At 40.4% G+C, this 23,621-nt stretch overlaps 1 protein-coding gene across 1 annotated transcript; it reads left to right on the top strand.

Annotated features, from left to right (window-relative positions):
• Window positions 1-2,551: 2,551 nt before the first annotated feature.
• On the top strand, window positions 2,552-4,556 carry LOC125753406 (proline-rich protein 23A-like). Its single transcript, XM_049099739.1, has one exon. The coding sequence runs from the start codon at window positions 2,552-2,554 to the stop codon at window positions 3,281-3,283; it is 732 nt and encodes a 243-aa protein (XP_048955696.1). The 3' UTR covers window positions 3,284-4,556.
• Window positions 4,557-23,621: the final 19,065 nt, after the last annotated feature.

Below are 23,621 nucleotides of genomic sequence, written 5' to 3'. Positions count from 1 at the left end.
AGAACAAAGGGCTATCTCGACTGATGATTTTCATATAGTGTTCCAGATATGTTTGTCCCTGGGGACCAATTCTCCTTTCAATATATGCTTACAATTTTAACTGATGCCTCTCATTGTCATAATCTTAGGCAGTTCACAGACATGATCTTATAAAAAAAATTGTTCCAACAACATTTTACATACATTATCTCATAACTGCCCAGCAGTAGATGGCATTCTCCCATTTTACAGGTAAGGAAATGGAGGCTCAGAGAAGGTGAAATGACTTGCTCCTCAATCACCGAAGTAGGAAATGGATGACCAGAAGGGGAAATCAGGTGCGCATCTACTCCAGGAGCCCTGCTAACTGTTCTGTCTCAGGACAGGACCATATTCCCTTGGAAGGGGAATTCACAGTGAGGATTCACAGGACCAGGGACAATGATGAGCTGCGAAGTGGACCTGCTTAAGTCAAGTGAGCAGCAGATACCAGGTGATACCAGTCAAGGCCAGGATCCACCTTGCTCAGAGCCCCACTACTGGGCAGGCCAGGAGCCCCACACCCCTCCCTGTGTCCTGGTGAGCTCAAGAGTCGTCATCTGTGCCTTACATCAGGGCACGTCCACTTTCACTCTACTGAGTGGAACTCCCATTATTCCCCTCGCTAGAAATTTCAAGGGCCAACCGCAGTGATTCCTGCAAGCTCCTCCCCACCGACCCCCCAACCACACCACTACCACCATCTTCTACCTGAACACCAGCAGCACAGCAGTGGCTCCTATCACCTGGGACCCTCGGAGTAGCTTCCAGCGGCGTCCACATTCACTCCATGGGGACTGCAGTTTCCCAGCAGCCCGATTTCTCTCCTCCCCTGCCCCTCATCGCACCTCCGCTGCGTTGCCGCACAGTCCTTGCTAGTTCAGGAAGACAGTGCCTCCTGCAGCCAGCAACGCCAGAAACCCCGCCCTAAGAGAAGATGTAGGCCAGCTGTGCAAGGAAAAATCCTGAATGCAGCCCAAGAAGTTTGAGTTTTCTTCATAACCCTGTCACCAACAATCAGGGCCCTGACAGCAGGCATAACCACCCTGCTACCCAAACTTCTCAACCGCTAATAAAAACTGTGATCTTAAACTTCAGTGTAAAACAGAAAAAAAATGTTTTTGGAGGTGCTTACAGAGAATTCCTAGGTCCTATGCTCCAGGAATTCTGATCCAGTAATTTGGGGATGGAGGAAAGCATCTGCATTTTCCACGAATTTGCCAGGGAATGGCAACGCCGCCAAGTCACAAACCACTAGCTTAAATGCCCATTAAGAGAGGTCTGGCTTAAAAATAATTCCATACAAAGGAATGCTACACAGCCCTAAAAATGAAAGTATAAATAGGCCACTTTGTAAAAAAAGTATAAAGTGAGCAATCATTTGGATAAGGCACAGGAGGGGTGGAAGGAAATGTTTTCTCGTCCTCTGTAACCATATTAGGGGTATTACTTATTCCGAAATCAGTGGTGGATGTTTTTTTCTATTAACACTAGAAAACGAGATGACCACACCTTCGTTCTTTGCAGCCACAATGCACCACGCAGATCAAAGTCACTGACGCTGCATCTTAAGTGGGCCTTGTCGTGTCAGACCCAGTTCTACTAGTTCTGGGCTTCTGAGCAAGCGGATTAACGCTCTGCAGGACATTTTCATCATCTGTAAATTGGGCTAAAGATAGATAGACTTCGTGATTGTGTTTTACGTCGAACTAAATAAACTCCGACCACTGATGATCGCAGTATAATAATTACTACTGTACAAAACAGATATGTATATTTTAAGTAATAAATTGATCATGCCGGGCCAGCTAGTAACATAAGCAACGCTAATCTTACTTCCCCTCCAGCACCTCTGAAAGGTCCTGACCGGGGTCACCACTTGCGCGCTGACGTAAGGATAAGGACCAAAAACTCCTCTCGCTGCGCAACCGAAAGAAGAGCTCGTCACTTCCGGGGCGGGGCTCCGGGGGGGAGGGCCTTACATCTCCCCATCCTGGTGCAGCTTTCCACTGATGGGAAATGAAACGTAATCACTTTTCCAGCTGAGGTCAACTCGCGGAAGGCCGAGATCTTGACACTGGGAGCCACGCCCTAGGCGGCCCCATCGCTCGGCCTCCTAGAGGCCCTCGGAAGTCTTCCCCTCGCCACAGCCTGGGTCACTGAGGGCGCGGGGCGGGGCCTCGGAAGGGCGGGGCCTCGGAAGGGGCGGGGCCTCGGAAGGGCGGGGCCTCGGAAGGGGCGGGGCCTCGCGTGACATTTTGCGACTCTGGTTCCGCCGCGTCCTTTGAAATGCCATTGGCTCAGACCCGTCGGTGTGAAGAACCTGCGATTCCAACGCCGCCCGAGGCCAGGCCCTGCACCGCTGCTCGCGCCACCAGCCCCCGGCCCGCGGGCCTCCCGGGAGGCGCCCCCCCGAGTCCCGGGCATCGGGCCGCGTCGCCCCGCGCCCCCCGCCGCCTCCCCTGGCGTCCAGACCCGGCACCGCGTGCGGGACCCAGGCCCCGGGAGCGCCGCCCGCAGCGCCGGCCCGGGGATGGGCAGCCGGCCCCGCAGCCCCAGCGCCCACCCCGAGCCCTGCTGGGGACCGCCGCGCGGAGGACCCGGCCCGGCCAAGCGCCGCCGCACCCCGGAGCCCGAGGGCCCGCAAGGCATGGAGGGGCCCCCGGCCGCCGGCGCGCTCGCCTCCGTGGTGGTCCTGGCCGCCGGCTCTGCCCTGCAGCTGCTCCTGGACGACGTCGACCTGGTGCTCGAGCCCGAGCCCACGTCGGTCCTGCAGGTGTCCCTCGGGGGCCTCACCCTGCTGCTGGTCCCCGAGGCCCTCCTGCGCGCGGGGGGCCAGGGCCACCCGCCTGCCGGCCCGGAGCAGGGCGCCGTCCCGAGCGCGCCCGGGCACCAAGCCGCCGGCCCGCACGAGGCCCTCTGCGCGTCTGTCCCGGACGTGGCCGCCCAGGAGGAGGCCTGTGCGGAGGACGCCGACCCCGAGCTCCCGCCGCCGCGGGCGGGCCCCACGGCCGGCTGGGCGCCTGAGCTGCGGGCCTGCGCTGGGGGGGTGGCCGGGCCGCGCCCGCGCCCGCGGGCCCCCGGCCCTGGTCCAAAGAGGCTCTCTCCTCTCCGCTACTTCGACCTGGACCCCCACCTCCTGGAGCCCTTCCCCGGCTCGCCACTCCAGCCTCTGCCGCCCTCTCCGAGTCCGGGTCCCCACGTGCGCCCCCAGCGCCCTCCAGGACCCTCCCCCAAGGCCCGGAGACGCCTGTTCCAGGAATGAACGGCTCCCGCAGCCTCTTGCCACCCAGCGAGCACCTTCAGAGAGCCTTCTACCAGCGGCTGTGTGTACATTGCACAACTTGCAAGAATCATCAAGGATAAATAACGGACAGATGCTCGTTTGATGCTCTTTTGGCCCAAGTGTCCGTGCTGGTTTATGACAAGCTTGCCATTTTGACTTTTATGGTGGCTGTAGACGCTTTCGGGGAACCTAACAAATAAGTATATGTGGACAGATGTTTGTTGGTTACAAAACAAACACAGAATGAGAAGCAGTGATTGTGTGCCTTCCTTTCTTTAATGAGAATGTTATGAAATATTTTAACTATATTGCTAGGTTGGGGGGATTTTCCCCAAAAGAACCAACTTTTTTCCATTATTTGCTTCCAAAATATTTTTAAGATAATTCTCCTGTGCTGGAAAAGTTTATAATTCTAAAGACTCTGTGTTTTGATAGTCTAAGATCCTAAATATATTTTGTACATTGTTACTGGCATATAGAAATACTTTGTGATGTTGATCTGGTATCCAGAAAAATTATTTAATTTATTTAATGGCTTATCTGTAGAGTATCTTGCTTAATTAATAAAGACAATAATACTTCCAAAATAATGAGAATATTATCTCTTTTTTTGACAAGCCTCTTATATTTTATTTTTCCTTGGTTTTTTAATTGGCTATTACTCCAATTCCAGGTTCAATAGTATGGTTGATGGGGGCATCCCTATTTCATGGCTTGTATTAATGCAAGTGTTTCTAAATTTTACCAGAAAGCATGATATTTTTCCTGTGCATGATTGGTAGATAGCCCTTATGCTGTTGAAGATTAGTTTTTAGTCTTTCTAATCATGAAAAAAATGTTGGACTTCTGTTTTGTCTATTTGGACTGACTACAAAGGCTTTCTCAAATTATTATAAATGTTGGCAGTTAATTGTATGTATACATAAAATATCTACATGGAACCTTTGGGTCATTGGGTACATACAGAAACCTACCAACAGAGCAAATGGGACCAGACTTGGGGCTTCAAGGATTTTAAAACCTGGATGCCCTCCTGAGTACTTGAGAAAAGAAGGTAGAAAGGGAAAAACAGTAACTGCTGGGTCACTTTAAGGGTTTTTTAAGTTGAATTTTAATGCAAACTCTTCCGTATGCATAGATGACTTTTGTACTTCTTTGTTTAACCTATTAATGGGGTGATATGCACCTCCTAACAATATAATATCTTTGCCTTTCTGCTATTCCATATTATTTGATACAATTCTAATTCTACACTGGGTACTTTTTCTTTGTTTTTGGTTTTGTTTTGTTTTTACAAACAACCATATACATACAACTTCTAATTTTAAAATATCATATTTCTGCAGGCTTACCTGATAACAAAATAAATTATTCATGATAAATTTGATGTCAACAAGATGTTCCTTTTTCTGTTGAACATTAATAACTACAATTTAGATTAGCCAACATGCTTTGCCAGTGTCTTTGCTCACCTTCTGTTCTTGCATTCCACTACTTTATTCTGTCCCGGTGTTTTTTCTTACCAAGGTACCCTCTTTAAAATTCTTTCAGGGGATGCCTGGGTTGCTCAGCAGTTGAGCCTTGCCTTTGGCCCAGGTCCTGATCCTGGAGTCCTGGGGTCCTGGGATAGAATCCTGCATTAGTCTCCCTGCAGGGAGCCTGCTTCTCCCTCTGACTCTGTCTCTGCCACTCTCTCTGTGTCTCTCATGAATAATTGAATGAATGAATGAATAAATAAATAAATTATTTAAAAAATAAAATTCTTTCAGTTGTGGCCTGTGTATAAATCTTAGTTTTGCATGTCTGCAAATATTTCAATTACACCCTCAATCCTGTGTAATATTCTAGTGAGAAGTGGAATTCTAAAATTTGAGGCTCCTAGGTGGCTCAGTCTATTGGGCAATCAACTATTGATCTCATCTCAGTTCTTGATCTTGGGGTTGTGAGTTTAAGACCCATGTTTAAGCTACATAACCCTGATGGGCTACATATTAGGCATAGAGCCTACTTAAAAAAATAAAATAAAATAAAATAAAATAAAATAAAATAAAATAAGGCCTATACTTTCTCATTACTTTAAAGATATTGCTCTATTATTTGCCTTGCCATGTATTGTTGCAGGTGAGAAGCCTTCTGTCATTTGTATTGCCACTCCTTTGTAGGGATTCTGTTTAGGATTTACTTTAGCATTTTTCTTAACCTTGATATTCTACAGCTTCAATGTGATGTGCTTAGTGGGAGAAATTTTGCCTGCTGCAACTCAATGAGCTTTTTAAATCTGGAGAATTAACTTTTTAAAAAAAATCTCAAAAAGGAATGAGTCATCATCTCTTGGGCCATTGGATCCGTCTCCATTATCTGGAACTTCTAACAGACAAATGGTCATGCTACTTAATCAGTGCTCTTATCCTCATGTCTCTTAGTATCCATATTCTGTTTTTGTGACCTTTATGATAACCCACTTTCTCTCTTAAAATTCACTGATTCTGTCCTTTTATATTTTCAAAATTCTGTTTATGTTCTTTATAAGAGAGTATACATTTCATATGCTGCATTTTTTCCTTTTCAAGACTTCTGATTGTTTTTTTTAATATCTACCTGCCCTTAAAGACATGAACAGAAATCTCACAGAGGAAGACATAACATGGCCAACAAGCACATGAGAAAATGCTCCGCATCACTTGCCATCAGGGAAATACAAATCAAAACCACAATGAGATACCACCTCACACCAGTGAGAATGGGGAAAATTAACAAGGCAGGAAACAACGAATGTTGGAGAGGATGTGGAGAAAGGGGAACCCTCTTGCATTGTTGGTGGGAATGTGAACTGGTGCAGTCACTCTGGAAAACTGTGTGGAGGTTCCTCAAAGAGTTAAAAATAGACCTGCCCTACGACCCAGCAATTGCACTGCTGGGGATTTACCCAAAGATACAGATTCAGTGAAACACCGGGACACCTGCACCCCACTGTTTATAGCAGCAATGTCCACAATAGCCAAACTGTGGAAGGAGCCTCGGTGTCGAAAGATGAAAGGATAAAGAAGATGTGGTCTATGTATACAATGGAATATTACTCAGCCATTAGAAACAACAAATACCCACCATTTGCTTCAACGTGGATGGAACTGGAGGGTATTATGCTGAGTGAAATAAGTCAATTAGAGAAGGACAAACATTATATGGTCTCATTCATTTGGGGAATATAAAAAATAGTGAAAGGGAATAATGGGGAAAGGAGAAAAAATGAGTGGGAAATATCAGAAAGGGAGACAGAACATGAGAGACTCCTAACTCTGGGAAACGAACAAGGGGTGGTGGAAAGGGAGGTGGGCGGGGAGTGGGGGTGACTGGGTGATGGGCACTGAGGGGGGCACTGGATGGGATGAGCACTGAGTATTATGCTATATGTTGGCAAATTGAACTCCAATAAAAAAATATATCTACCTGCCCTTATTTCACAACTTTTAATCAATGTCATATAAACTTTTTTCTTCTTTAATGAATACCTCCTCCTTTATCTCTAGAAAAATTTAAGCGTTCCTATTTTAAATTATGTATCAATTAGCTCAATAATTGCAACAATTGTGCTTCTAGCTCAAAACAATGAATACCTTTCTGCCTTCACCTGGAGAGGACAACAATCTACCTGGACAGTCATGTCCCAAGAGATCACTAGTGCCCCCTCCTACTTTTCCCAGGTCCTCAATCAAGACTTAAAAGATCTAAATTTCCTTTGTGATTTAGTCCAAATACAATGTGTAGATAATCTCCTACTTTGTTCAGAGAACAAGGAAAGGTGTAAAAAGGATTACATTTACTTGCCCCCAGCCTTAGCATAAAAGAAACATAAAGTTTTAAAAGATAAGTTATAATTTTGCCCAAGTACTACCCTTTATTTAGAACATGGCTTATCTTAAAAAGGAAAAATGGTCTGTCCTGGTAGACTAAAGACCACCCAAACATATCCTAAACCCCTCACAAAGAACAATTGAGAGTGGGATCCCTGGGTGGCGCAGCGGTTTGGCGCCTGCCTTTGGCCCAGGGCGCGATCCTGGAGACCCAGGATCGAATCCCACATCAGGCTCCCAGTGCATGGAGCCTGCTTCTCCCTCTGCCTGTGTCTCTGCCTCTCTCTCTCTCTCTCTGTGACTATCATAAATAAATAAAAATAAAAAAAAATTAAAAAAAAAGAACAATTGAGAGTATTTTTTTATTTTAACTGGATGTTGGCAAACATCCAAACAATTGGTGCCAAATTTTTCTGAGATTGAAACACCTCTTTTTGAATTGACTAAGTCTTCAGACAGAAACCCTCACCTGGGGAACACATATGCGAACAGGGCTTTATAACCTGAAGAAGGCCATTCAACAGCCTCTTTCTCTAGGCATCTCTAACTACAAAAACCTCTTGTGTCTATTTGTGCATAAGCAACCTAGGCAAACCCTTGAAATTTTAACTCAACTTGATGAGAACCATCAAAACACCATTGTTCCAGAAACTGGAAGCAACTAAGATGTCCTTCAACAGGGAGACAGGTAAACAAACTGTGATATATTCATGCAATGGAATAGTATTCACTGATAAAAAATAAGAAATGAGCTAACAAGCCACGAAAAAACATGGAGGAACTCTAAATGCATATTGCTAATTGAAAGAAGCCAATCTGAAAGGACTACATACTATATGAATCCAACCATGTAACATTCTGAAAAACTATAGAGACAGTAGAAGGATGAGTGGTTGCCAAGGCTCAGAGGGAGGCAGGTAAATAGGTGGAACACAAGGGATCTGTAGGGTGGTGAAACTATTCAGTATGATATTACATGGATGCACAACATTATGCAATTGTCAAAACTCATAGAATTCATAGAACTCCTAGAACAACACAGAGTGAAGTTTAACATAAACTATGGACTTTAGTTGTTTATAATGTATTAATATTGTTTTATTAATTGTTTTATTAATTGCAATAGCATACCATAGTAATACAAGAGGTTAGTAATAGGGGAAACTATATGGAAGAGCAGTGGTATATGGGAACACTGTGCTATGTGCTCAATTTTCCATAAATATAAAACTGTTCTAAAAAGGGGGCACCTGGATGGTTCAGTGGGTTAAGCCATTGACTCTCGATTCTGGCTCAGGTCATGGTCTCAGGGATGTGAGATTGAGCCCTATGAGCTCTGCACTCAGTGCAGAGTCTGCTTGGGATTCTCTCCCTCTCCCTCTGCCCCTCCACACCTGCTCATGCTCTCTTCCTCTCTCTGTCTCTGTCTCTGCCTCTCTATCTCTCTCTCTCTCTCTCTAAAATAAATAAATAAGGGTGCCTGAGTGGCTCAGTCAGTTGGGTGTCTGCCTTCAGCCCAGGTCCAGATCCCAGGGTCCTGGAATAGAGCCCTGAATCAGGCTCCCTGATCCACAGGGAGCCTGCCTCCCTCTCTGCCTCCCTCTGTCTCTCATCTCTCATGAATAAATAAACAAAATATTTTTTAAAATAATAAACTAAAATAAAATCTTTTTAAAAAGCTGTTCTAATATATATATAGATATTAGATATTAGATTAGATATTAGCTATCTAAGAAAGAGGTGCCTGGGTGGTTCAGGTGGTTAAGTGTCTTCCTTTGGCTCAGGTCATGATCTGGCAGTCCTGGGATCAAGCCCCATGTTGGCTCCCTGCTCAGTAGGGAGTCAGCTTCTCCTTCTCTCTCTGTCCCTCCCACCTGCTCATGCTCACTCACACGTGCTGTCTTCCTCTCTCTCTCAAATAAATAAAGAAATCAAAAATCTTTTTTTTTTAAAGTAAGGAAGAAAACCTCCATTAGAGAAGTTAACTTCAGGGACAAGATTTTTTTGATGAACATAACATTTAAAAACAAGTTGATAGCCTCATGACATAAAGGAAGTAGAAAACTGCTTGAGGTACAGTAAATGAGGACTTTGTTAGAAGTCCATCAGAGGCAAGTTCTATATATCACTAAAATGGCCAGCTCAATTTTTATCTACTATCCCAACCTCTAAATACAATCAACCACAAACATTGCTTATTATAGCCTCACTCTTGACCCACCTGGAAAGGTTTGTCCCCCTTATCTTAGGGTGATAACCGTCCCTGAAAAATTTGAAGCTTCTGCTGAACTAGCTCTGACCTACCCACATGACTTTATGGTTCCCCATTCAATACAGATATTACCACAGACAGAACACATGCTTTTCAACTGGCCAATTAATAACCTATGAGATGCTATTACTCTTTCCTTCTCACATCACAATTCACCACTGCAATACTCTGAATCCTGCCACTCTCCTCCCCTACCAAAAGAAGAGGAACCTCATTATTATCTTACCTCAGGGAATTCTCTGTACCTCACTCAAATTTATTAGAGACTCCTATCGACAACCTGACCTAATATTATTTGTTGATTGGATCATACCTTAAAACTGAGCCTATAGGTTATTGAGCGGGATATACTATCACTAATCTAAATTCTCCTTTAGAATATAGTCCTCTACCTCAGGTAAAGTCAGCCTAGATGGGCAGAACTTATTGCACTTACTATAATTAGCCAAAGGCCAGAAAGTAAACATACACAGCAGGTATGCTTGTGTAGTAGTATATGACTTTGGATGGTTTGGATACAAAGGGAGCTTCTCATCTCTGCTGGTATCCCCTCAAAAATGGACAAGTTAAAGGACTTTTCAATGTACTCCTACTGCCTAGAGGTGGCTACTAGAAAGGCTGAAGTCCATGCAAAAATAGATAACATGCAAGCTAAAGGAGATGCCCTAGCAGATCATTATGTCAAATAAACAGCCTTAACCAAAGCCATGATGGTATAAATCCCTGGAGGGGCTCAAACATGCCATTATAGAATATAAACAATAAGCCCTAAAAAGGAAGAATGAAAATCTGATTGTCCATTTCACTCAGATAATCTCTGATGTTCTCAACACTTGGTGGCATCAGATTATTTCACATGGATATTAGTTAAACCTGTCTATGAAACTAATCATGATGATGATACAGACAAATTGGTTACTATCTTAAATTAGCATTGGTAGGGAAACCTCTTTAAAAAACAAATGATTACAATACCATAGAAAAGAATAAAATATTTAGGAATGAACTTATCAAGGAGGCAAAAGATTTGTACACTGAAATCTTCTAAACATTGCTGAAAGAAACTAAAGACAAATGAAATAACTATCCCACATTCATAAATTGAAAGACTTAATATTGTTAAGATATCAATATTACTGAAAGCGATCTACAGATTTAATGCAATCCCTATCAAAATGCCAACAACTTTTTTTTTTTCAGATACAAAAATCCATCCTAAATTGCACATGGAATCACAAATGACCTCAAATAGCCAAAAGAATCTCAAAAAAGAAGAATAAAATTAGAGCTTTCACACTTCCTTATTTCAAAACTTTTTACAAAGTTACAGTGATCTTGATTTGTCTACAATAAAAGCTTTAAAACTTTCAAAAAAACTACAGTAATAAAAACTGTGTGGCACTCGCATAAAGACAGACATAAGACCAATAGAGTAGAATAGAGTCCAGAAATAAACCTTTGCAGATATGTATAATGATTTTCAGCAAGAGTGCCAAGACTATTCAATGAGGAAAGGACAGTCTCCTCAACAAACTTTATTGGGAAAATTGGACATCCATATGTAAAAGAATGAAATTAAACCTTACCTTATACCATATACAGAAATTTACTCAAAATTGATCAAACACCTAAATATAAGATCTAAGAATATAAAATTATGAGAATGAAACAGAAGGGGAAGATTTCAGAACATTGGATTTGGTAATGATTTCTTGAATATAACACCAAAATCAGGCAACAAAAGTAAAATAGGTAAATTGGACTACATCAAAATTTAAAACTTCTATGCATCAAAGGACACACTCAATAGAGTGAAAAGGCAACCTATGGAATGAGAGGAAATTTTGCAAAAGATTTACATATCTTACAGGAGGTTAATATCCAAATAATAAAGAACTCCTACAACACAACATCAAAAAAAAGATCTGATTTTTAAATAGGCAGAAGACTTGAATTGACATTTTTCCAAGTAAAATCTATAAATGGCATCCCAGGATTATTATTATTTTTAAAAAGAAAGAAAGAGGGATGCCTGGGTGACTCGGTAGTTGAGCATCTGCCTTTGGCTCAGGGGATGATCCTGGAGTTCTGGGATCGAGTCCGCATCAGGCTCCCCACAGGGAGCCTGCTTCTCCCTCTGCCTGTGTCTCTGCCTCTCTCTCTCTCTCTCTCTCTCTCTCTCTATGTGACTATCATAAATAAATTAAAAATTTTTTTAAAAGAAGTGTTGGCAAGGATGTGGAAAAATTGAAACCAATGTGCACTATTGATCATAACATAAAATGGTTCAGCCATTATGGAAAATAGCATGGCAGTTCCTCAAAATAATAAAATAGAACTACCATATGATTCAGCAATTCTACATTTGGGTATATAACAAAAAGAATTGAAAACAGGATCTTGAAGAGGTATTTGTATAGCCATGTTCATAGCAGCATTATTCAAAATACCCAGAGTGAGGGCAACCCAAATGTCCACAGAAACATGAATGAATAAACAAAATGTGGTAGATGCACACAATGGAATACTATTATTCAGCCTTAAAAAAGGAATAAAATTCTGACACATGCTACAACATAGATAAATACTGAGGACATTATGTTAGATGAAATAAGCAAGTCACAAAAGACAAATACAGTATGATTTTACTGATATGGGGTATCTAGAGTAGTCAAACTCATAAAACAGAAAGTGGAACAGTGGTCTCCAGGGGCTGGGGAGAGGAGGAAATGGAGATTTGTTGTTATTGTTGTTTTTAGATTTTATTTATTTATTCATTAGAGACATAGAGAAAGAGAGAGCAGAGACACAGGCAGAGGGAGAAACAGGCTCCTGGCAAGGAGTCTGATGAGGGACTTGATCCCAGATGTGGGGATCATGCCCTGAGCCAAAGGTGGATGCTCAACCGTTGTGCCACCCAGGCCTCCTGAGATTTGTTGTTTAAAGGATATAGGCTTTTCATTTGGCAAGATGAAAGAGTTCTGGAGATTGGTTGCATGACAATGTGAATATACTTAATACTACTTAACTGTACACTTAAAAATGATTAGGGTAGTAAATTTGATGCTGTGTGTATTTAACCTCAATTTTATTTAAAAGAGAGCTGAGGTTATTTCTAGTTCATGTGTCACCTGCCAATAACATAATCCTGGACAAACTAAAGATGGCACATAGCCAAGAACCAAAGTTTCAAGTACTCTTTGAACACCTTCAGATAGATTTTATTCTGCTTCCACTTGTATATGAATATGCTTTAGTTTTTGTATGTTTCCTCTCAGGATGGGTTGTTCCCATTTCTAGGCTGAAAATCTACAGCCTTATAGTCACTAAAAATCTGCTTGATGTTGTGTTTCCAACCTGGAACATACCAACTTTTATATCAATGACCAAGGTACATACTTTATGGAAATCATTATAAAAGAGCATTACCCCTTACTCAAAAACTATACTGTCCTTACCACCCACAATCTCCTAGAAAGATTAACACCACCAATGGCATCCTTAAATTAAAATTAGCCAAACATTAAGAAACTCTTACATTTCCTTGGCCAAATATACTCCTATTAACACTTCTGAGGCTATACATTCCAATCCCTTGGAGACACACTGGTTATCCCCCTGTGAAGGAATAACTGGAAAGCCCATGCATTTAGGTATTTTAGCTCCAATACTAGATTCTGCACTATTGTATGTAGACATGGCAAAATATTGCAGGATACTATATAGTGTACCCAGTCCAATCACCAATATTCCACATTCCAACCATATCTTCCTAAAAAGTTTCTTCATCTATCAGAAGAGATATCAAAGAAAAACTACTCTTGAACCTCTTTGGAAGAAATTTTATCAGATACTGTCAACAATAAATACAGCAGTGAAACTCCAGGGAGTCAATCCTTATGTTCATATTTCACAACCAAAAAACAATTCAGAATTCCATAAAATGTAAAGTCTATTCCAATAGGACACATCAAATTGAGGATTCTCAGAGATCCTCCAGATGCAGCCAGTCTTTAGAACCAAACAGCTAAGGAGTGATGCCAACAAGAAGGCAGACTAGGAAATCCCCAGCAGTCTTCTCCCCACAGAAACAATGCTTGGCAGCCATTCATGAGCAAAAGGGCCTTTGTGGGAGCCTTGGGACCAGGTAGGAGATTGTGAAACCTGGTAGAGTCCAAGACCAAGTAAGGCCTCTTTGAGAAGACAAGCACCAGTTAGAGGCCCACTGACTAAAGTGTGGTACCAGCTGCAGATTCAAAAGCTGCTCCAGCCCTCTGGGCACTCAGCTCCAAATCCACTTGCTTAGAGTGCTTCCACCAACCACATCCACCAAGAGGCCCAGGAGGAACTATGTCCATCAGTGACTCCAGGAATGGGCCCACTGACTGTGAGCCAAACTGCAGACCTTAAAATCAGCCTTATGACCCAGATCTAACATTATTTGACTACAGTTCAGACTCATTTCCATCAGTCTGGACTTAGTAGGAGAAGGTCTTTACCTGGCAAAACCAATCTGTAAAGAGGTTTCTGATTTTCCAAATGTACAGACACTAATGCAAGGCTAGAAGTATAAAGAATCAGGCAAACACAACCACAAAAAGGAAACATAAAGTTTCAGTAACTGACCCTGAAGAAATGGAGACCTATGAATTATTTCACAAAGAATTAAAAATAATCATCTCAGGGGTGCCTAGGTGGCTCAGTCTATTAAGCATCTGACTCTTGATTTCAGCTCAGGTCGTGGTCTCAGATTCCTTAGATCAAGCCCCAAGTCAGGCTTGATGCTCCGTGGGGAGCCTGCTTGAGGATTTCTCTCCTTCTCCCTCTCCTTTTGCCCCTCTCCCTGCTGTGTGCACTCTCTTTCTCTCTAAAATAAATAAATAAATGTTTTTTTAAAGCTGTAAGAAAAGAAATAGATAAAAAAAGAAATAGAAATTGGGGACTTTCCAAGATAGCAGAAGAGTGGAGATCTTAGTTTTTTCTGGCCCCAAGAATTCAGCTTAGATAGATAAATGACAAATCATTCTGAATACCTGTGAACTCAACTAGAGATCTAAGAAAAGAACTGCTGCAACTCTCCAAATAGAAAGTGACCACTTTCACAAGAATGGAACATGGAAAAAACTCAAAAAGAGAACAGGAGGAAGTATTGACTGTCAGGAACTTTATCAGTATGAATATAACTAAGATGTCAGAACTAGAGTTCAGAATAATGATTATAAATATACTAGATGGGATAGAAAAAAAAGCATAGAGAGACATAAAAAAGACACTTATAGAATCCTTTTTCTGGAGAAATAGAGGAACTAAAATCTAATCAAGTCAAAAATAAAAAGCTATTAATGAGATGCAATAAAAATGGAGGATTTAACTGCTAGGATAAATGACGCAGAAGAAAGAATTAGTGATATAGAAGACAAAATGATGGAAAATAAAGAAGCTGAGAAAAAGAGATAAACAACTACTGTATTACAAGGAGTGAATTAGAGAGATAAATGACACCATAAGGCAAGACAATATTAGAATAATTGGGATCCCAGAAGAGGAAAGGGGAGGTAAAAGATACATTGGAGCAAATTATAGTGGAGAACCTCCCTAATCTGGAAAAGGAAACAGGCATTCAAGCCCAGAAGGCACAAGGAACCTCCCTCAAAATCAATAAAAATAGATCAACACCCTGACATATAATAGTGAAACTTGTAAATCTCAGAGAAAAACAGAAGATCCTGAAAGTAGCTCAGGACAAGAGGTCTGTAACCTACAAGGGTAGAAACATTAGACTGGCAGCATCTATCCACAGAGACTGGCAGGCCACAAAGGACTGGCATGACATATTCAGGGTGCTAAATGAGAAAAATATGCAGCTGACAATACTTTATCCAGCTAGGCTGTCATTCAAAATAAAAGGAGAGATAAAAAGCTTCCAGGGCAAACAGGAACTAAGAGTTTGTGATCACTAAACCAGCTCTGCAATAATTATTAAAAGGGATCCTTTAAGTAAAGAGAGAGCCCAAAAGGAACATAGACCAGAAAGGAACAGAGACAATATTTAGAAAGAGTGACTTTACAGATAACATAATGGCACTAAATTAATATCTATCAGTAGTAATTCTGAATATAAATAGGCTAAATATCCCAGTCAAAAGACACAGGGTATCAGATTGGATTTTTTAAAAAAAGCAAAACCCATTGATATGCTGTCTGCAAGAGACTCATTTTAGACCTAAAAACACCTCCAGATTGAATGTGAGAGGCTGGAAAATGATTTATCGTGCTAATGGCCATCAAAAGAAAGCTGGGGTACCAATCTCTATATCAGACAAAATTACATTTTAAATCAAAGATAGTAATAAGAGATGAATAAGGACACTTTATCATAATTAAAGGCTCTATGCAACAAGATCTCACACCTGTAAATATTTATACCCCTAACTTGGGAGCCAGTTAATTAACTTGGATTAAGCAGCCAATAAATATAAGCCAATTAATAACAAAATTAAAGAAGCACATTGATAATAACACAGTAACAGAGGGGACTTTATTTTTTTCTTTTTTAAATATTTTTATTGGAGTTCGATTTGCCAACTTATAGTATAACACCCAGTCCTCATCCTGTCAAGTGCCCCCCTCAGTGCCCATCACCCAGTCACCCCATCCCCCTGCCCACCTCCCCTTCCACTAACCCTTGTTCGTTTCCCAGAGTTAGGTGTCTCTCATGTTCTGTCACCCTCTTTGATTTTTCCAACTAATTTTCTCTCCTTTTCCCTTTAATCCCTTTCACTATTTTTTACATTCCCCAAATGAATGAGACCACATAACGTTTGTCCTTCTCCAATTGACTTACTTCACTCAGCATAATGCCCTCCAGTTCCATCCACCTCGAAGCAAATGGTGGGTATCCGTCATTTCTAATGGCTGAGTAATAGTCCATTGTATACATAGACCACATCTTCTTTATCCATTCATCTTTCAATGGACACCGAGGCTCCTTCCACAGTTTGGCTATTGCAGACATTGCTGCTATAAACATTGGGGTGCAGGTGTTCCAGTGTTTCACTGCATCTGTATCTTTGGGGTAAATCCCCAGTAGTGCAATTGCTAGGTCATAGGGCTGTTCTATTTTTAACTCTTTGAGGAACTTCCACACAGTTTTCCAGAGTGGCTGTACCAGTTCACATTCCCACCAACAGTGCAAGAGGGTTCCACAGTAGGGGACTTTAACATCCCACTCACTGCAATGGACAGATTATTGAAACAGAAGATCAAAAGGAAACAAGGGCTTTGAATGACACACTGGACTAGATGGACTTCACAGATATATTCAGAGTGTTTCATCCTCAAGTAACAGAAAACTCATTCTTCTTGAGTGCACACAGAATATTCTCCAGAATAGATCACATACTGGGTCACCAATCTCAACTGGTACCAAAAGATTAAGATCATTCCCTGAATATTTTCAGACCATAATACTTTGAAATTTGAATTCAATCACAAAAGGAAATTTGGAAAGAACTCAAATACATGGAAGCTAAAGAGCATCCTACTGAGGATGAATGGGTCAATCAGGAAATTAAAGAATAATTTTAAAAATTCATGGAAACAAATGAAAATGAAAATACAGCTGTTCAAAACCTTTGGGATGCAGCAAAGGCATCCCTATGAGGGAAGTATATAGCAATACAAGATTTCCCAAGAAACAAGAAAGGTCTCAAATACACAATTCTAATCTTACAACTAAAGTAGCTGGAGAAAAAAAGCAAATAAAGCCTAAATGCAGCAGGAGGAGAGAAATAATAAAGATTATAGCAGAAATCAATGACAGAGAAATCAAAGAACAGTAGAACAGATCAACAAAAGTAGCAGCTGGTTCTTTGAAAGAATTAATAAAATCAATAAACCCCTAGCCAGACTTATCAAAAAGAAAAGAGAAAGGACTTACATTAATAAAATCATGAATGAAAGAGGACAGACCACAACCAACACCAATACAAACAATTATAAGAACGTATTATGAGCAATTATATGCCAACAAATTAGGCAATCTGGAAGAAATGGATGCATTCCTAGAGATATATAAATCACCAAAACTGAAAGAGGAAGAAACTGAAAGGCTGAACAGACCCATATCAGCCAGGAAATTGAAGCAGTAATCAAAAAAATCTCTCAACAAAAAGTGAGGCAAGGTGGCAGAAGAGTAGGGACCTTCGTTTCATCTGGTCCCCCAAATATAGCTAGATAACTATCAAACCATCTTTAATACCTATGAATTCAACCTGAGATGTAAAGAAAGAATGGCTGGAACTCCACAAATAGAAAAGTGACCACTACTTGCAAGAGAGGAACAAAAAGCCTCCAGGAACAAAGACCTCACATGGCAAACTGCTTACACTGAGCCTGGCCACTCCACCCAGACATAGACACCTGACAATGAGTGCAGCAGGCCCCTTCCCAGAAGACCAGCTGGAGGAACAGGGGAACAGCAAGTTTACTGACCAAACAGGACTAAAACCCTCCAAGACTAGCGGAAAATAGTATATAGAACTTGAGGGCTTTCTTATGATTATCTTTCAGGTTAAAATTTTCCAATATTCTTTCTTTTTTCCCATCTTAGCTATAATATTTTATCAACTCTTCATTTTTAAGTTTTTTTCTTTTTTAACTTTATATTTTACTACTACATGATATAGATATATTCTTCATTTTTTGCTTCCTTTCACCATATTCAATTCTATTTTTATGTATGCTTTGCTTTTTTAAAAAATAATTTTGAAATTAAGTACCTTCTAACATACAGACAAAAATACACTCAGAACCAAGTGGATCACTGTTTTGGTCTACTCTATGAGAGTATATTCTCTCTCCCTCCCCACTTCCTCCCCGCTTTTTTTGTTTTTACTGCTGTTTCTCTATATATTTTGCTTTTTTATAATTTTGGAATTTATTACCAGGGTGAATGAGGCAGAAGAGAGAATAAGTGACATAGAAGACGGGATGATGGAAAGGGAGGAAGCTGAGGAAAAGAGAGAAAAATAACTAAGAGCCATGAGGAGAAGCTCCAAGAATTAAGTGATAGTTTGAAAAAAAAATAACATCCATATTACTGGGATTCCAGAGGGTATGGAGAGAGAGAGAGGATCAGAAGGTATATTTGAACAAATCATATCTGAGAACCTCCCTAATCTGTGGAAGGAAACAGACATTCATATCCAAGAGATAAAGAGGACCCCTCCCAAAATCAACGAAAACTGATCAACACCCCAACATATAATCGTGAGGCTTGCAAATTTCAGAGATAAAAAGAAAATCCTGAAAGCATTTCGAGACAAGAAATTCCTAACAGATAGGGGGAGAAATATTAGATTAACAGCAGATCTATCCACAAAGACCTGGCAGGCCAGAAAGGGCTGGCATAATATATTCAGGGTACTAAATGAGAAAAACATGCAGCCAAGAATACTTTATCCAGCAAGGCTGTCATTCAGAATGGAAGGAGAGATAAAGAGTTTCCAGGACAGACAGAAACTGAAAAAATATGTGACCACCAAACCAGTCCTGATAGAAATATTAAGAGGGATCCTATAAGTGAAGAGGGAGCCCAAAGAAACACAATCTGCAGAAACATAGACAGTACAGGTAATACAATGGCACTAAATTCATATCTTTCAACAGTTACTCTGAAGATGGATAGGCTAAATGCTCCAGTCAAAAGACACATGGTATTAGACTGTATAAAAAAGCAATACCCATCTAGATGCTGTCTATAGGAGACTCATTTTAGACCTAAGGAGACCTTCAGACTGAAAGTGAAGTGGTGGAGAACATGTACCATGCAAATGAACCTCAAAATAAAGCTGGGGTAGCAATCCTTATATCAGATAAATTAGATTTTAAATCAAAGACTGTAGTAAGAGATGAAGAGGGACACTATATCATATTTAAAGGACCTAACAATTATGAATATTTATGCCCCTAAGGTGGGAGCAGCCAATTACATCAACCAATTAATAATCAAAATAAAGAAACACATAGATAATAATACATTAATAGTAGGAGACTTCAACACTCCATTCACAGCAAAGGACAGATCTTCTGAGCAGAAGAAACAAGGGCTTTGATTGACACACTGGACCAGATGGGACCAGTGTATATTCACAGATATATATATAACATTCCATCCTTTTTTTTTTTTTTTTTTTTTTTAATTTTTATTTATTTATGATAGTCACAGAGAGAGAAAGAGAGAGAGGCAGAGACATAGGCAGAGGGAGAAGCAGGCTCCATGCACCGGAAGCCCCATGTGGGATTCGATCCCGGGTCTCCAGGATCGCGCCCTGGGCCAAAGGCAGGCGCCAAACCGCTGCGCCACCCAGGGATCCCATAACATTCCATCCTAATGCAATAAAATACACATTCTTCTCAACTGCACATGGATCTTTCTTCAGAAAAGATCCTAGACTACAAACTAGGCCACAAATCAGAACTCAACCAATTCCAAAAGATTGGGATTATACCCTGCTTATTTTCAAACCACAATGCTTTGAAACTGAACTCAATCACAAGAAGAAATTTGGAAGGGACTCAGACACTTGGAGGTTAAAGAGCATCCTCGTAAAAAATAAGAGGGTCAACCAGGAAATTAGAGAAGAATTAAAAAGATTCATGCAATGAGCACTGGATGTTATACTATATGTTAGAAATTTGAATTTAAATTTTTTAAAATGTTAAAAAAAAGAGATTCATTCAAACTAATGAAAATGAAAGCACAACTGTCCAAAATCTTTGGGATGCAGCAAAGGCAGCCCTAAAAAGGAACCACCTTTCAATACAAGCCTCTCTCAAAAATTGGAAAAATCTCAAATACACAAGCTAAACTTACACCTAAAGGAACTAGAGAAAGAACAGCAAATAAAGCCTAAACCAAGAAGGAGAAGAGAAATAATAAAGATTAGGGCAGAACTCAATGAAGTAGAGGCCAGAAGAACAGGAGAACAGATCAATGAAACTAAGAATTGGTTCTTTGAAATAATTAATAAGATAGATAAACTCCTAGCCAGACTTATTAAAAAGAAAAGAGAAAAGACTCAAATTAATAAAATCATGAATGAAGGAGGAACAATCACAAGCAACACCAAGGAAATACAAATGATTTTTAGAATGTATACAAATCAAAACCACAATGAGATACCACCTTACACTAGTGAGAATGGGGAAAATTACCAAGACAGGAAACAACAAATGTTGGAGAGGATGCGGAGAAAGGGGAACCCTCTTGCGCTGTTGGTGGGAATGTGAACTGGTGCAGCCACTCTGGAAAACTGTGTGGAGGTTCCTCAAAGAGTTAAAAATAGAACTGCCCTACAACCCAGAAATTGCACTGCTGGGGATTTACCCCAAAGATACAGATGCAGTGAAACACTGGAACACCTGCACCCCAATGTTTATAGCAGCAATGTCCACAATAGCCAAACTGTGGAAGGAGCCTCGGTGTCCACGAAAGATGAATGGATAAAGAAGATGTGGTCTATGTCTACAGTGGAATATTACTCAGCCATTAGAAACGACAAATACCCACCATTTGTTTCGACATGGATGGAACTGGAGGGTATTATTCTGAGTGAAGTAAGTCAATTAGAGAAGGACAAACATTATATGGCCTCATTCATTTGGGGAATATAAAAATAGTGAAAGGAAATAAAGGGAAATAAAGGGAAAGGAGAGAAAATGAGTGAAAATATCAGTGAGGGTGACAAAACATGAGAGACACCTAACTCTGGGAAATGAACAAGGGGTAGTGGAAAGGGAGGTGGGCGGGAGGATGGGGTGACTGGGTGATGGGCACTGAGGGGGGCACTTGGTGGGATGGCCACTGAGTGTTATGCTATATGTGAGCAAAGTGAACTCCAATAAAAATATTTTTAATTAAAAAAATAAAAAAAGAATGTATCATGAGGATTTATATGCCAACAAATTAGGCTGTAACAAGTAGATGCATTCCTGAAAACTGTAAATTGCCAAAACTGAAATAGAAAGAAATAGAAAACCTGGACAGACCAATAACTGGCAAGGAAATTGAAGCAGTTTTCAAAACCTCCCAAAAAACAAAAGTCCTGGGCCAGATGGCCTTCCACCAGAATTCTACCAAACATTTAAAGAAGAATTAATACCTATTCTTCTGAAGCTGTTTCAAAAAAATAGAAATGGAAGGAACACTTCCAAACTCATTCTATGAGGCCAGCATTATCTTGATCCCAAAACCAGACAAAGACCCCATCAGAAAGGAGAATTACAGACCAATATCCCTGATGAACATAAATGCAAAAATTCTCACCAGGATAATAGCTGATAGAATCCAATAGTACATTAAAAGGATTATTCACCATGACCAAGTGGGATTTATTCCTGGTCTGCAAGGGTGGTTCAAATCCACAGATTAATCAATGTGATACACTACATTAATAAAAGAAAGGACAAGAACCATATGATTCTCTCAATAGATGCAGAGAAAGTATTTGACAAAATACAGCATCCTTTCCTGATTAAAACTCTTCACAGTGTAGGGATTGAGGGAACATATCACAATATCGTAAAAGCCATCTATGAAAAGCATACAATGAGTATCATTCTCAATGGGGAAAGACTGAGAGCTTTACCCCTAAGGTCAGGAACATGACAGGGATGTCCACTATCACCACTGTTGTTCGACATAGTACTAGATGTCCTAATCTCAGCAATTAGACAACAAAAAGAAATAAAAATCATCCAAATTGGTAAAGAAGTCAAACTCTCACTCCTCACAGAATGACATAATTCTTTATGTCAAAAGCCCAAAATTGCTAGAACTCATACAGGAATTCAGTATTGTGGCAGGATACAAAATCGATGCACAGAAATCAGTTGCATTTCTATACCCTAATAATGAGACAGAAAAAAAAAGAGAAATTAAGGAGTCAACCCATTTACAATTGCACCAAAAACCATAAGATACTTAGGAATAAACCTAATAAAAAAAGACAAAGGATCTATACTCAAAAAACTATAGAACACTTATGAAAGAAATTGAGGAAGACACAAAAAAAATGGAAAAACATTCCATGTTTGTGGATTGGAAGAACAAATATTGTTAAAATGTCTACCCTACCTAGAGCAATCTATATGTTCAATGCAATCCCTATCAAAATACCATCAACTTTTTTCACAGAGCTGGAACAAATCATCCTAAAATTTGTATGGAACTAGAAAACATCCTGAATAGCCAAAAAAAAATGTAGAAAAGGGAAACCAAAGGTGATGGAATCACAACACCAGACTTCAAGCTGTATTACAAAGCTGTAATCATCAAGACACTGTGGTACCAGCACAAAAACAGACTCATAGAACAATGAAACAGAATGGAGAACCCCAAAATGGACCCCCTCAACTCTATGGTCAACTAAACTTTTAACAAAGCAAGAAAAAATATCCAATGGAAAAAACACAATCTCTTCAACAAATGGTGTTGGGAAAATTGGACAGCCACTTGCAGAAGAATGAAACTGGACCATTTCCTTATACCATACACAAAAATATACTCAAAATAGATGAAAGATCTAAATGTGAGGCAGGAATCCATCAAAATCCCAGAGGAGAATACAAGCTGCAGCAAGTTCTTACTAGACATGTCTCCAAAGTCCAGGAAAACAAAGGCAAAAATGAACTATTGGGATTTCATCAAGATAAAAAGCTTTTGCACAGAAAAAAAAACAGTAAACAAAACTAAAAGGTAACCTGTGGCATGGGAGAAGATATTTGCAAATGCCTTATCAGATAAAGGGCTAGTATCTAAAATCTACAGAGAACTTGTCAAACTCAACATCCAAAAAACAAATAATCCAGTCAAGAAATGGGCAGAAGACATGAACAGACTTTCTCCAAAGAAGACATACAAATGGTGAACAGATACATGAAAAAAATGCTCAACATCACTTGGCATCAGGGAAATACAAATCAAAACCACAATGAGATACCACTTTGCACCAATTAGAATGGCTAAAATTAACAAGTCAAGAAACAACAGATGTTGGTAAGGATACAGAGATAGGGGAATCCTCTTGCACTATTGGTGGGAATGCAAGCTGGTGAAGCCACTCTGGTAAACAGTATGGAGGTTCCTCAGAAAGTTGAAAATAGAGCTTCCCTGACCCAGCAATTGCACTAC

Source organism: Canis lupus, chromosome 23 (genome assembly GCF_003254725.2).
Source record: "Canis lupus dingo isolate Sandy chromosome 23, ASM325472v2, whole genome shotgun sequence".
NCBI lineage: Eukaryota > Metazoa > Chordata > Mammalia > Carnivora > Canidae > Canis > Canis lupus.
This window is presented reverse-complemented; position numbering and strand designations above follow the sequence as displayed.